The sequence below is a fragment of the Cherax quadricarinatus genome, chromosome 75 (assembly GCF_038502225.1).
Source record: "Cherax quadricarinatus isolate ZL_2023a chromosome 75, ASM3850222v1, whole genome shotgun sequence".
Taxonomy (NCBI): domain Eukaryota; kingdom Metazoa; phylum Arthropoda; class Malacostraca; order Decapoda; family Parastacidae; genus Cherax; species Cherax quadricarinatus.
In genome coordinates, this window is record NC_091366.1 from 7,726,508 (window position 1) to 7,741,288 (window position 14,781).

The following is a 14,781-nucleotide window of genomic DNA, read 5'->3' on the forward strand; positions in this document are numbered from 1 at the left end:
CTGGTCAACATAATACCGCAACTGACTAGGGATTGAACCTGTGACATTTACCCAGCCTCCCAGAATGCTAGGTAAACTTCTCTATCTTAATCCACTAGGCTACCACTATAAAGGCTTTGGGAAACTTACCTAGTGTCCCAGGAAGCTAGATAAATGTCACAGGTTCGATCTCCAGTCAGCTGCAGTATTTGCTTAAAAAACCACTTTGTTCTGTGGATGCATTAGTCACAGGTAGTGTGGAATAAACTATTCCTTCCAGCTCTGTGCACCCAGCAGTAATTATGAACCAGGATACAAGCCAACTGGCAGATCATACTCAGTAACAAACTTTAAAAAGAGAAAGGCAGGAATTAAATCATTGCCTTCCAAATTACAGGAAATTAATTATTAGTGTTAGTTTTGAAAATAGAAATTAAACAAAAAACACTTCATTTTAAACTCTCTCGCTTGCAGATGCCAGTCCTCATTCTTCTGTATTTTGGAAATGAAATCACAATTTTGAGTTGTTTATATGTCAGAAAAATTTGAAGATGAAACTAACAGAAAATTTTTAGTTTTAGAAATGTGAAAGACTTGAAAAAAGACTTTGTAAAGTAGTTAGCCTTCCTTAATTTTTATAAAGGTGAAAGTCTTGGTAAAGCATTACAGTGAAGTAGCTTTCCATAATTAATTTTAATAGTTCCAGCAATTTAGATAGTAGGTTGGTAGACAGCAACCACCAGGGAGATACTACTGTCTTGCCAAGTGAGTGTGAAATGGAAACCTGTAATTGTTTTACATGATGCTACGATTGCCGTTGTCTTTTTTGTCTCATAAACATGCGGGATAACAGGTATATCTTGCTATTTCTATTTACATTTAGGTCATTCGACACATACATATACACACACACATTTACACACCTATCTGGGTTTTCTTCTATTTTCTTAATAGTTCTTGTTTTTGTTGATTCCTGCACATCTCCATGGGGAAGCGGAAAGGAATTCTTTCTCGGTAAGCCATACGTCATAAGAGGTGACTAAAATGCTGGGAGCAAGGGGCTAGTAACCCCATCTGTATAAATTACTAATTTTAAAAAGAGAAACTTTTTTCTGTTTTCATCACCTGCCTCTGTGCAATATAGTCAGTTGAATACAAAAAAAATGTCCAGTAATGCCCATCTGTAGAGCTCAGCTTGTTTGCTTTGAACTTACTCCAGAAATTCTGAAGGTCAAGAAAAATGCACAACACAATACACAAATAACATGTACATAGGAGAAAGGAGCTTACGACGACGTTTCGGTCTGACTTGGACCATTTACAAAGTCACCTATGTGCGGGTTATTTGTGTATTGTTCCAGTTGACTTGGACCATTTACAATGTCACCTATGTGCGGGTTATTTGTATATTGTTCCAGTCAAGGTATTGTGCCTTTTTGTTCTTCTTCTTCTTCTTCTTCTTCAAAAAAAAAAGCAAATTTTGCCCTCTTATCAACTGAAGATTTATCAAAAAAATCTTTAGCTCATAACAGAATTTTATAGCAAAGTTGCTGATCATTTTGTCGAAAAGTCAAAATTACATTAAAGTATATTTACAATAAGTTATTAATCTTTTAAGCTACTACTTCCTATTTAATGTTTTTATAAGAAATCAATAAATACAATATATTTGTATTCATTCTTCAGCTTTAATAAAAACCAAAACAGTATCAATTGCTCATTCTAGCTATTTTTTCATGAGATGCTACTGGGTATAACAACGCATATTTTTTTATCAACAAACCGGCTCTCTCTCACCGATGTAGAGTGACCCGCAAAAGAAGAAATTTTTTCACCATCACTTTCTTGCCAGAGGGATGCCGATACTACAGTTCAAAACTGCAAATATCCCCACCCCTATTTTCCAGATCAGTAATTTTTTTTTTTCCCCCTTTAATGAAGGGTGTGTTTGCATTTACTAGCTATACTTGTCATCCATCTCATTGTTCTACATGTTTATATATATATATATATATATATATATATATATATATATATATATATATATATATATATATATATATATATATATATATATATATATATATATATATATATATATATATATATATATATATATATATATATATATATATATATATATATATATATATATATATATATATAATATATAATATATATATAATATATATATATATATATATATATATATATATATATATATATATATATATATATATATATATATATATATATATATATATATATATATATATATATATATATATATATATGTATGTATGTATATGTAGAACAATGAGATGGATGACAAGTATAGCTAGTATATAAAATCTTTCTCTTCAATTACCCACTATAGCATCTTTTTCTCCCTTGATGGTATTAATACATTTTCCTTATCTATTTTTTCCTATCCTTTTATGATCTTCTATGAATCTATGTGGTAATCATGCCTACTCTTTTTCCTCCTCCTAGGCACTAAGAGCTTTTCTCAAGTTTTCAGCCTTTCTGCACAAATCAAATTTTTGTTTAGTTCCAAGATGCATTTCACAGCTCATGTTTGGACTTTTTTTTTAGTGTCCATATGTTTTTAAGGTATGAACACATGACCGCTGCACACGACAATTTTTGTCTTAACATGTGAATAATACTAATTTTTTGCATTTCCATGGCCCTCTGGTATATAATCTGGTGTTCTTTCCTTCTCACTTCAGTGTGACTTGTTAATGGCCCAAGTCAGACCAAAACATCATCACAAGTTTCCCTCTCCTAAGTGCAGGTTATTTGTGCATGTATTAATAAATTATTGTAAAGTTCACCAGTGTTGAATGCAAGTTTTTCACTCTTTCATCAATATTACTGATAATCCTTAGTCAGTCATGACTATATTCATGCTGCTGGTATACTGGCTTCCACCCTCTTTCTATTGCATTAAGCACCATCCATCCATCACTAACTTAGTCTGTCCAAATCATCTTGCAGAGATTTACACTCATTTTATTACTTATTTTGCAAAGGATCTCCACATCATTCATAAATTATAAACATTACTGGAAGTCACTGATCTTGCAGCACCCTGTTGGTGGCACTGCCCCATGAGGTTATTTTATCCTGTAGTCTGCATTTTACTTTGAAACAGACATTTCATTCCAGATTTCAAATGGCATGAAATACCAAGTACAAACCAATATTTCCTGTTAGGAAATTCTCTGATAGCACTTTTTTCAAAATTATTGTAACATCACACAAACCAAAGTTGCATAATTTGAGGGTCTACTCCATTTTATACAAATCATTAGTAAATATCAGACGTGTGCATACACTTTCCTAGTTATTCTCACTTTGGGGTTCAGCTCATGGTTTCTGGCCCTGATTCTTAATTCATAATAAGCTTTACCAATTCCTGGCATCCAGTATGTTTGCAGCTACCATCTGTATTTGATTCTTTTAGTTCATCACGCAGAACACGAAAAAGTGCTTCCTAACATCCTCGTATCGTATCTGTCTTCAACTGACATTTGTGTCCCATGGCTCCCTAGCACTGTGTCTCAGACAACCAACCTATCTCCGTCTTTTATTTGTGAAGAATGGTCTTGTTTAAAGAACCTAGAATTTATCAGCAAACACTGTTACAACACAAGAAATAGTTACAGAATAAAACTAATACATAGAGGTATAGTACCATGTGTATGCATTTTTGCCCATTTAATGCTTCCACAGGTGACTGAGGCCAGCCAATATAAGGCCACCTTTTCGAATTACAGTACACTGAATCATAGTGTACTGTGTCAGTTGAAGTGTATAAATAATGTATTTTGATACGAAGGAAAACAAACATAAAAACAATTGAATTATGGTGTACTGTCAGCTGCAGGAAAGTGTATAATAACATTGTGAAATGAAGAAAAACAAACATAAAAACAAAGATATACAGTAAAACAATTATACAAAGTAAAGGAAGAGGAAGGTAAATGACCATGGCAATCATACAGCCACATGGAAGCAAAGAGCCATAAGATACAGAACAAAATACAAATAAAATAATGAAGATGCTTAATGCTTACTATGTGGTAAGAGATAAACCTCTTCATCATCAAACTGAAGTGCAACATTTACACACCTCTCTTGGGCATAGTCATGGACACTCTGTGGATAGTTGAGTTGGCCTTATTCTTACTCCTCTTGTCCTTTGCAGTCACTCCAGCAGCCACTGACAGCTTGTCCATCAGCTCCAAGTGACCGACTTCATTTGGTTCTCGGTGGTCATTACTGGTCAAGTCTAATTCTCCTGTGTTGCCGTTCAACATTCCTCTAGACCAGTCTATGGCAAAAATTTATTAGAGAATTACCACTTAAGTTAATATATTCACGTTATTCATTAATTTGAGCCGTGTTGACACACACGATCAATGGAGGAATGAATTCCCATTAACTTGCCCCCTACATTATTTGTACGTGTCATTACCTATTTGTGACTGCATTTGTAGTTAATGGAGCAGAGCTATGCTCGTGTTCTCCCGTCACAGTTTGGCTTTTCATTTTTTTTTTTTTTTTTTTTTTTTTTTTTTTTTTTGGAGTTCCATGGGTCGCACCACATACATTACTACCTCCTCTTGGATCTCATTCCAGCAGTCTACCATTATTCGTGAAGAAATATTTTCTACTGTCCATTCGGAACAACTTTTTTTTTCCTTCTTTACAAGTGTGGCCTCTTGTTTTCACTGTTGACGGTGCTAAAAGTGCTTTCATCTCTTTTTCTTTTACCACAGTAAGATCATAAAAGGATACCATATTTTTCCTCTTGCCTACCAATGAGAGCATTTTCTGTCTTCAGTCCTTCGTGATTCATGGGTTTTAATTCGAAAGTAGTTTTGTACTGTTTTTGGATTGTTACCAGTTCATCTCAATGTTTTTGTCACCACCCCCACTAAAGTTGCAAATACCAATTTAGGCCTAACTTATGTATGAACAGTGTTTTAGTAATTCACTATCTATATACAGTACCGTACTCTAAAGTTTGCCAGTGTCGTCGAGTATACGAGTTTCTCATGGCTATATACTTCATTTACTGAGGATAATCTGCTGCCTACACTGTACTAGAATTATTCACAGTTCCCTATTACTGTTTGATGTTATCAATGGTTTGTCAATCTATATTTTTAACTCGGTTGGTTTCTGTGGGTGAAATATCAAGGAGTAAAAGAGACATCAATGTAGTATGGAAACCATATGCATACTCTATATGACAATATTTGCTTGATTTCCAAGCTTACACAACTCTTATGTTATGTTTACATACTGCATTAAAGTTTTTTTTCTTTTTAAAATTTCCATTATATGGCATTTTTTTTTTTAACATGCTGGGCTGTCTCCCACCAAGGCACTTATCTGTTTGTCACACCACTGTGTAATTTCTCTGCAGTATATACCCAAGTACAGTATATCTACTTCCTGTACAAGTTGATCCCTGACTTTTTTTCCTCTACATGAAAAAAAAATGAACTTATGTATGTCATGCATAAGTCAACCAACCCTAGTTTTTGAGGGACAAAAAAATATATAAAAATTAAAATACTGGAGTGGATGTTGGAATCATGTTGCTGTGTGCTATTAAAAAAAGTTGTCCTCCCAATCTAATATTTTATCTTGCATTCATCCTAACATATTCCACAACGGCAGACTGACCCAAAACTGAGTGACCCATGGCAGACTGACCCAAAAAAAGAAAATATTCACAATCATTCACTCAATCCCTGTCTTACCAGAAGTGTGCCGAGATTACAATTCAGATAACCTTCCAACTACAACACCCATACCCCTTCCTTCAGAGTGCAGGTACTGCTTGTTGCAACTCCAGGACTCAAGTCTGGCTAACCGGTTTCCCCCCTCATAAATGTATTTACATATAAATAAGTACATGTACATTTGTTTCAGAGTACGTTCAGAGAATTTCCTGAAGTGAAGAAAGAAATCGCATCCACCAACATGTGCAAGGTCAGTCTTGCGAATCTTTGCTAATAATGTCATGTTTTTCATTAATAGTAAAATACGTATAGTGAAACCATCTTTGTGTAAACATACACAGCTTTAGATGAAGCCCAGGGTTTTTGAATCAACACATCTCTAGAGAATTTCAACCATATCAAGTGTTGTTAACTAATTCTGGTATGAGGAACACAATGAAGAATTACACGCATGTGCAACATGTGTCCAATTATGTCCTTGAATTTGTATCGATACAGCTACTGGATGGCAAAACGTCTACAAATAAAGATAACCAGATATTGAAAGTGTCTAATTCTTCACCTTGTTGGTATTGTATACCATTCATGTACATGAGGAGCACAAGTTAGTCCCTCCTTTGGCTGGTACCTTCTCATCTGTCCATCCAGAGGAAGTAGCAGCAGCAGTAGAGTGAGATGTACACATCTTGCTTGTACTGGATTAGTTTGAAGAGTAGAAATTAGTGCTGGTTTCTTTTTCTGTCTCATAAACACGCTAAGATAACAGGGATATCTTGCTACTCCTACTTACACTTTGGTCACACTTCATAGACACGCACATGCATATATATATATATACATACATCTAGGTTTTTCTCCTTTTTCTAAATAGCTCTTGTTCTTTTTATTTCTTCTATTGTCCATGGGGAAGTGGAAAAGAATCTTTCCTCCGTAAGCCATGCGTGTCGTATGAGGCGACTAAAATGCCGGGAGCAATGGGCTAGTAACCCCTTCTCCTGTATACAATTACTAAAAAAGAGAAGAAGAAAAACTTTATAAAACTGGGTTGCTTAAATGTGCGTGGATGTAGTGCGGATGACAAGAAACAGATGATTGCTGATGTTATGAATGAAAAGAAGTTGGATGTCCTGGCCCTAAGCGAAACAAAGCTGAAGGGGGTAGGAGAGTTTCAGTGGGGGGAAATAAATGGGATTAAATCTGGAGTATCTGAGAGAGTTAGAGCAAAGGAAGGGGTAGCAGTAATGTTAAATGATCAGTTATGGAAGGAGAAAAGAGAATATGAATGTGTAAATTCAAGAATTATGTGGATTAAAGTAAAGGTTGGATGCGAGAAGTGGGTCATAATAAGCGTGTATGCACCTGGAGAAGAGAGGAATGCAGAGGAGAGAGAGAGATTTTGGGAGATGTTAAGTGAATGTATAGGAGCCTTTGAACCAAGTGAGAGAGTAATTGTGGTAGGGGACTTGAATGCTAAAGTAGGAGAAACTTTTAGAGAGGGTGTGGTAGGTAAGTTTGGGGTGCCAGGTGTAAATGATAATGGGAGCCCTTTGATTGAACTTTGTATAGAAAGGGGTTTAGTTATAGGTAATACATATTTTAAGAAAAAGAGGATAAATAAGTATACACGATATGATGTAGGGCGAAATGACAGTAGTTTGTTGGATTATGTATTGGTAGATAAAAGACTGTTGAGTAGACTTCAGGATGTACATGTTTATAGAGGGGCCACAGATATATCAGATCACTTTCTAGTTGTAGCTACACTGAGAGTAAAAGGTAGATGGGATACAAGGAGAATAGAAGCATCAGGGAAGAGAGAGGTAAAGGTTTATAAACTAAAAGAGGAGGCAGTTAGGGTAAGATATAAACAGCTATTGGAGGATAGATGGGCTAATGAGAGCATAGGCAATGGGGTCGAAGAGGTATGGGGTAGGTTTAAAAATGTAGTGTTAGAGTGTTCAGCAGAAGTTTGTGGTTACAGGAAAGTGGGTGCAGGAGGGAAGAGGAGCGATTGGTGGAATGATGATGTAAAGAGAGTAGTAAGGGAGAAAAAGTTAGCATATGAGAAGTTTTTACAAAGTAGAAGTGATGCAAGGAGGGAAGAGTATATGGAGAAAAAGAGAGAAGTTAAGAGAGTGGTGAAGCAATGTAAAAAGAGAGCAAATGAGAGAGTGGGTGAGATGTTATCAACAAATTTTGTTGAAAATAAGAAAAAGTTTTGGAGTGAGATTAACAAGTTAAGAAAGCCTAGAGAACAAATGGATTTGTCAGTTAAAAATAGGAGAGGAGAGTTATTAAATGGAGAGTTAGAGGTATTGGGAAGATGGAAGGAATATTTTGAGGAATTGTTAAATGTTGATGAAGATAGGGAAGCTGTGATTTCGTGTATAGGGCAAGGAGGAATAACATCTTGTAGGAGTGAGGAAGAGTCAGTTGTGAGTGTGGGGGAAGTTCGTGAGGCAGTAGGTAAAATGAAAGGGGGTAAGGCAGCCGGGATTGATGGGATAAAGATAGAAATGTTAAAAGCAGGTGGGGATATAGTTTTGGAGTGGTTGGTGCAATTATTTAATAAATGTATGGAAGAGGGTAAGGTACCTAGGGATTGGCAGAGAGCATGCATAGTTCCTTTGTATAAAGGCAAAGGGGATAAAAGAGAGTGCAAAAATTATAGGGGGATAAGTCTGTTGAGTGTACCTGGTAAAGTGTATGGTAGAGTTATAATTGAAAGAATTAAGAGTAAGACGGAGAATAGGATAGCAGATGAACAAGGAGGCTTTAGGAAAGGTAGGGGGTGTGTGGACCAGGTGTTTACAGTGAAACATATAAGTGAACAGTATTTAGATAAGGCTAAAGAGGTCTTTGTGGCATTTATGGATTTGGAAAAGGCGTATGACAGGGTGGATAGGGGGGCAATGTGGCAGATGTTGCAAGTGTATGGTGTAGGAGGTAGGTTACTGAAAGCAGTGAAGAGTTTTTACGAGGATAGTGAGGCTCAAGTTAGAGTATGTAGGAAAGAGGGGAATTTTTTCCCAGTAAAAGTAGGCCTTAGACAAGGATGTGTGATGTCACCGTGGTTGTTTAATATATTTATAGATGGGGTTGTAAAAGAAGTAAATGCGAGGGTCTTGGCAAGAGGCGTGGAGTTAAAAGATAAAGAATCACACACAAAGTGGGAGTTGTCACAGCTGCTCTTTGCTGATGACACTGTGCTCTTGGGAAATTCTGAAGAGAAGTTGCAGAGATTGGTGGATGAATTTGGTAGGGTGTGCAAAAGAAGAAAATTAAAGGTGAATACAGGAAAGAGTAAGGTTATGAGGATAACAAAAAGATTAGGTGATGAAAGATTGAATATCAGATTGGAGGGAGAGAGTATGGAGGAGGTGAACGTATTCAGATATTTGGGAGTGGACGTGTCAGCGGATGGGTCTATGAAAGATGAGGTGAATCATAGAATTGATGAGGGAAAAAGAGTGAGTGGTGCACTTAGGAGTCTGTGGAGACAAAGAACTTTGTCCTTGGAGGCAAAGAGGGGAATGTATGAGAGTATAGTTTTACCAACGCTCTTATATGGGTGTGAAGCGTGGGTGATGAATGTTGCAGCGAGGAGAAGGCTGGAGGCAGTGGAGATGTCATGTCTGAGGGCAATGTGTGGTGTGAATATAATGCAGAGAATTCGTAGTTTGGAAGTTAGGAGGAGGTGCGGGATTACCAAAACTGTTGTCCAGAGGGCTGAGGAAGGGTTGTTGAGGTGGTTCGGACATGTAGAGAGAATGGAGCGAAACAGAATGACTTCAAGAGTGTATCAGTCTGTAGTGGAAGGAAGGCGGGGTAGGGGTCGGCCTAGGAAAGGTTGGAGGGAGGGGGTAAAGGAGGTTTTGTGTGCGAGGGGCTTGGACTTCCAGCAGGCATGCGTGAGCGTGTTTGATAGGAGTGAATGGAGACAAATGGTTTTTAATACTTGACGTGCTGTTGGAGTGTGAGCAAAGTAACATTTATGAAGGGATTCAGGGAAACCGGCAGGCCGGACTTGAGTCCTGGAGATGGGAAGTACAGTGCCTGCACTCTGAAGGAGGGGTGTTAATGTTGCAGTTTAAAAACTGTAGTGTAAAGCACCCTTCTGGCAAGACAGTGATGGAGTGAATGATGGTGAAAGTTTTTCTTTTTCGGGCCACCCTGCCTTGGTGGGAATCGGCCGGTGTGATAATAAAAATAATAAAAAAATTAGTAACAGTGTTGTCTTGCCTTGGTATGACACAGACATTAACAAAAAAAAAAAAAAGCCTTGCAGACTTTACCTGTGACCATCTTGATAATATCTGACATGGACGTGGTTGTGGGAAGACTGAGGAGTCGAGTCTTGTGTCCAGCTCCAAACTTAGGGTGTTGAGTGAGTGGTGGGAGGCTGCAGCCAGTGGGAGAGGAGAGGCTGCCAAGAGGACTGTTGATGTGCACCACCACTCTCTCTGTTTCCAACAACAGCTGCAACACCAGGCGACGAGTGAAGCCAGAGAGAGAGTGCAGGTAGCTCACACCACCTGTAAGGGCAATTATTATACTCGAGAGTATTTTCCCATAGAGCTACAATTAAAATTAATTTTTTTAACACACTGACAGTCTCCCACCCAAGCAGGGTGAATCCCCCCCCCCCCCAAAAAAAAAAAAAAAAAAAAAAAAAAAACACTTTCACTATCACTTATATTATCAATATTTAAGTGTCCCTCTAAACAGCACATACCTCAAACCCCTCCTTCAGAGTGCAGGCACTGTACTTCCCATCTCCAGGACTTGAGTCCAGATAACCGGACTTTCATTTTAATACCGATAATTTTTCATGACTTTTTTTTTTTTTCAACAAGTCGGCCGTCTACCACCGAGGCAGGGTGACCCAAAAATAAAGAAAATCCCCAAAAAGAAAATACTTTCATCATCATTCAACACTTTCACCTCACTCACACATAATCACTGTTTTTGCAGAGGTGCCCAGAATACAACAGTTTAGAAGTACAGTGGACCCCCGCCTTACAATATTAATCCGTTCATGAGAGCTCATCATAAGACGAAATTATCGTATGGCAAACTAATTTGCTGCATAAGAAATAATGGAAATCAAATTAATCCGTGCAAGACACCACAAAGTATGAAAAATTTTTTTTTTACCACATGAAATATTAATTTTACTACACACAAACTTAAGAAGACATGCACTAAGAATACAATACACGACACTTACCTTTATTGAAGATCTCGTGATGATTGATGGGATGGGGGGAAGGGAGTGTGGAAGTTGTTATTGTTTAGAAGGGGAATCCCCTTCCATTAGGACTTGAGGTATCAAGTCCTTTTCCGGGGTTGCTTCCTTCCTTCTTTTGATGCCACTAGGACCAGCTTGAAAGTCACTGGACCTCTGTTGCACAACATATCTGTCCATAGAGGCCTGTACCTCCCATTCCTTTAAGACTTAACTAAAATGGGCCATAACACTGTCACTGTAATAGTCACCAGCACAGCATGCAGTAGCTGTGTCAGGGTGATTTTCATCTGCAAAGATTTGCAGTTCAACCCACTTTGCACACATTTCCTTAATCTTTGAAGTAGGCAGTTCCTCAATTTCTCTCTCCCCTCCTCTGAAGCAGTTTCCTCAGGTGTGGCCTCTTGCTGTTGAAGATGATCTTGCAGCTTTTCAGTGGTTAGTTCTTCATTGTCCTCCTCCACCAACTCTTCCACATCCTCCCCACTAACCTCAACCCCAAGGACTTCCCCAATGCCACAATGGATTCCACAACTGGCATAGGATTCTCAGGGTTAGCCCCAAACCTTTCAATATCCCTTTCTTCTACACACTGTGGCCAGTTTCTTCCAAGCAGAGTTCAAGGTTCTCTTAGTCATTCCCTCCCAAGCCTTACCTATAAGGTTTACACAATTGAGGATGCTAAAGGGGTCTTTCCAAAACTCTCTTAAGAGTCCATCGAGTGCCAGAGGTCACTTCAAAGCACTTTTGAAACAGCTTTTGTGTAGATTTTTTTGAAGTTTGAAATGACCTGCTAGTCCATGGGCTGCAGGAGAGGAGTGGTATTAAGAGGCAAAAACTTGACCTAAATGAAGCTCATGTTCCTAGAAAGTTGCTCTGCCAAGTCTGAAGGATGACCAGGAGCATTGTCTAATACCAGGAGGCACTTAATTTCCAATTTATTTTCCAGGAGGTAATTTTTCACAGTGGGGGCAAATGCATGGTGTAACCAGTCATAGAAAAGGTCCCTAGTTACCCATGCCTTACTGTTTGCCCTCCACATCACTCACAAATTAGCCTTGACGACATTGTTTTGCCTGAACGCTCTGGGAGTTTCAGAGTGATACACCAATAAAGGCTTCACTTTGCAATCACCACTAGCATTAGCACACATCAGAAGAGTAAGCCTGTCTTTCATAGGCTTATGTCCTGGGAGTACCTTTTCCTCCTGAGTAATGTAGGTCCTACTTGGCATTTTCTTCCAAAACAGGCCTGTTTCGTCGCAATTAAACACTTGTTCAGGTTTCAATTCTTCACTGTCTATGTAATCATTGAATTCCTTCACGTATTTTTCAGCCGCTTTTTGGTCCGAACTGGCAGCCTCACCATGCCTTATCACACTATGTATGCCACTACAATTCTTATATCTCTCAAACCAACCTTTGCTGGCCTTAAATTCACTCACATCACCACTAGTTGCAGGCATTTTTCTAATTAAATCATCATGCAACTTCCTAGCCTTTTCACCTGCTATCTGTTTTTCATTTATCCACACCAATAACAGTCTCTCAACATCTTCTATCACTTGTGATCTCTGTTTCGAAAACAAACTTGCACCTTTTGCAAGAACAGCTTCCTTGATTGCCGTTTTGTTGGCCACGATAGTAGTGATGGTTGATTGGGGTTTGGTATACAACCTGGCCAGCTCCGAGACACACACTCCACTTTCGTACTTGGCAATTATCTCTTTCTTCATTTTCATGGTAATGTTCACCCTTTTTCTTGCAGGGTTGGCACTAGAAGCTTTCTTGGGGCCCATGGTGACTTATTTTGCAGGTACAATCACTAAAAATACTGTGATAATATGAAATGTACCGAATGTATGCATGGATGCGACTGCAATGGATGGCTTGTAAACACTGGCACACACGAGGCAGCTGAGGCCACATGTGGGACGCGTCCCGGACAAACCGCGTGAGGCGAGGCAAAATTTTTGCGTTAAAATGTAACGTATGGCAGATTTAACGTAACGTGATGCCATCGTAAGGCAGGTGTCCAATGTATATACGTATAAAAATACACAATATATCCCTCCAAACTGCCAATATCTCAAACCCCTCCTTTAGAGTGCAAGCATTGTACTTCCCAATTTCAGGACTCAAGTCTGGTTATATAAAATAACCCGCTTCCCTGAATCCCTTCACTAAATATTACCCTGCTCTCACTCCAACAGATTGTCAGGACCCAAATACCATTTGTCTCCATTCACTCCTATCTAAAACGCTCACGCAAGTTTGCTGGAAGTCCAAACCCCTCGCCCACAACACCTCCTTTACCCCCTCCCTCCAACCTTTTCGAGGAAGACCCCTACCCCGCATTCCTTCCCCTACAGATTTATATGCACTCCATGTCATTCTACTTTGATCCATTCTCTCTAAATGACCAAACCACCTCAACAAACCCTCTTCAGCCCTCTGACTAATACTTTTATTAACTCCACACCTCCTCCTAATTTACACATGTAAATATTTGTTTCATTACATCAGTATCTACATCAGTATGATGTTTTAAATAAAATATAAAAAAAAAAAAAGCTCCACACCTTCTAATTTCCACACTCCGAATTTTCTGCATAATATTTACACCACACATTGCCCTCAGACAGGACATCTCCACTGCCTCCATCCGCCTCCTCGCTGCTGCATTTACAACCCAAGCTTCACATCCATATAAGAGTGTTGGCACTACTATACTTTCATACATTCCCTTCTTTGCCTCCATAGATAACATTTTTTGCCTCCACATATACCTCAATGCACCACTCGCCTTTTTTCCTTCATCAATTCTATGATTAACCTCATCCTTCATAAATCCATCCGTTGACACATCAACTCCCAAATATCTGAAAACATTCACTTCTTCCATACTCCTCCTCCCCAATTTGATATCCAATTTTTCTTTATCTAAATCATTTGATACTCTCATCACCTTACTCTTTTCTATGTTCACTTTCAACTTTCTACCTTTACACACACTCCCAAATTCATCCACTAACCTTTGCAATTTTTCTTTAGAATCTCCCATAAGCACAGTATCATCAGCAAAAAGTAACTTACTTCCCATTTTGTATTTAATTCCCCATAATTTAATCCCACCCCTCTCCCGAACACCCTAGCATTTACTTCTTTTACAGCCCCATCTATAAATATATTAAACAACCATGGTGACATTACACATCCCTGTCTAAGACCTACTTTTACTGGGAAATAGTCTCCCTCTCTTCTACTCACCCTAACCTGAGCCTCACTATCCTCATAAAAACTCTTTATAGCATTTAGTAACTTACCACCTATTCCATATACTTGCAACATCTGCCACATTGCTTCCCTATCCACTCTATCATATGCCTTTTCTAAATCCATAAATGCAATAAAACTTCCCTACCTTTATCTAAATACAGTGGACCCCCGGATAACGATATTTTTTCATTCCAGAAGTATGTTCAGGTGCCAGTACTGACCGAATTTGTTCCCATAAGGAATATTGTGAAGTAGATTAGTCCATTTCAGACCCCCAAACATACACGTACAAACGCACTTACATAAATACACTTACATAACTGGTCGCATTGGGAGGTGATCGTTAAGCGGGGGTCCACTGTACTGTTCACATATATGTTTCAATGTAAACACTTGATCTACACATCCCCTACCCACTCGAAAACCTCCTTGCTCATCTGCAATTCTACATTCTGTCTTACCTCTAATTCTTTCAATACTAACCCTACCTTACACTTTTCCTGGTATACTCAGT

General features: G+C 38.4%; 1 protein-coding gene across 8 annotated transcripts in view; it reads right to left on the bottom strand.

Annotated features, from left to right (window-relative positions):
• The window catches only part of Bruce (BIR repeat containing ubiquitin-conjugating enzyme), a 231,818-nt gene that overhangs the window by 49,908 nt on the left and 167,129 nt on the right, over positions 1–14,781 (bottom strand). For 6 of the 8 annotated variants that reach the window (XM_070101002.1, XM_070101006.1, XM_070101005.1 and 3 more), the window contains 2 exons: positions 10,037–10,276; positions 4,118–4,318 (listed from right to left, as the gene is read on the bottom strand). In XM_070101002.1, the coding sequence (XP_069957103.1) occupies positions 4,118–4,318; positions 10,037–10,276 (441 nt within the window). The remainder of the gene's footprint in view (positions 1–4,117; positions 4,319–10,036; positions 10,277–14,781) is intronic. The other 2 variants (XM_070101008.1, XM_070101007.1) reach the window with 1 other exon arrangement.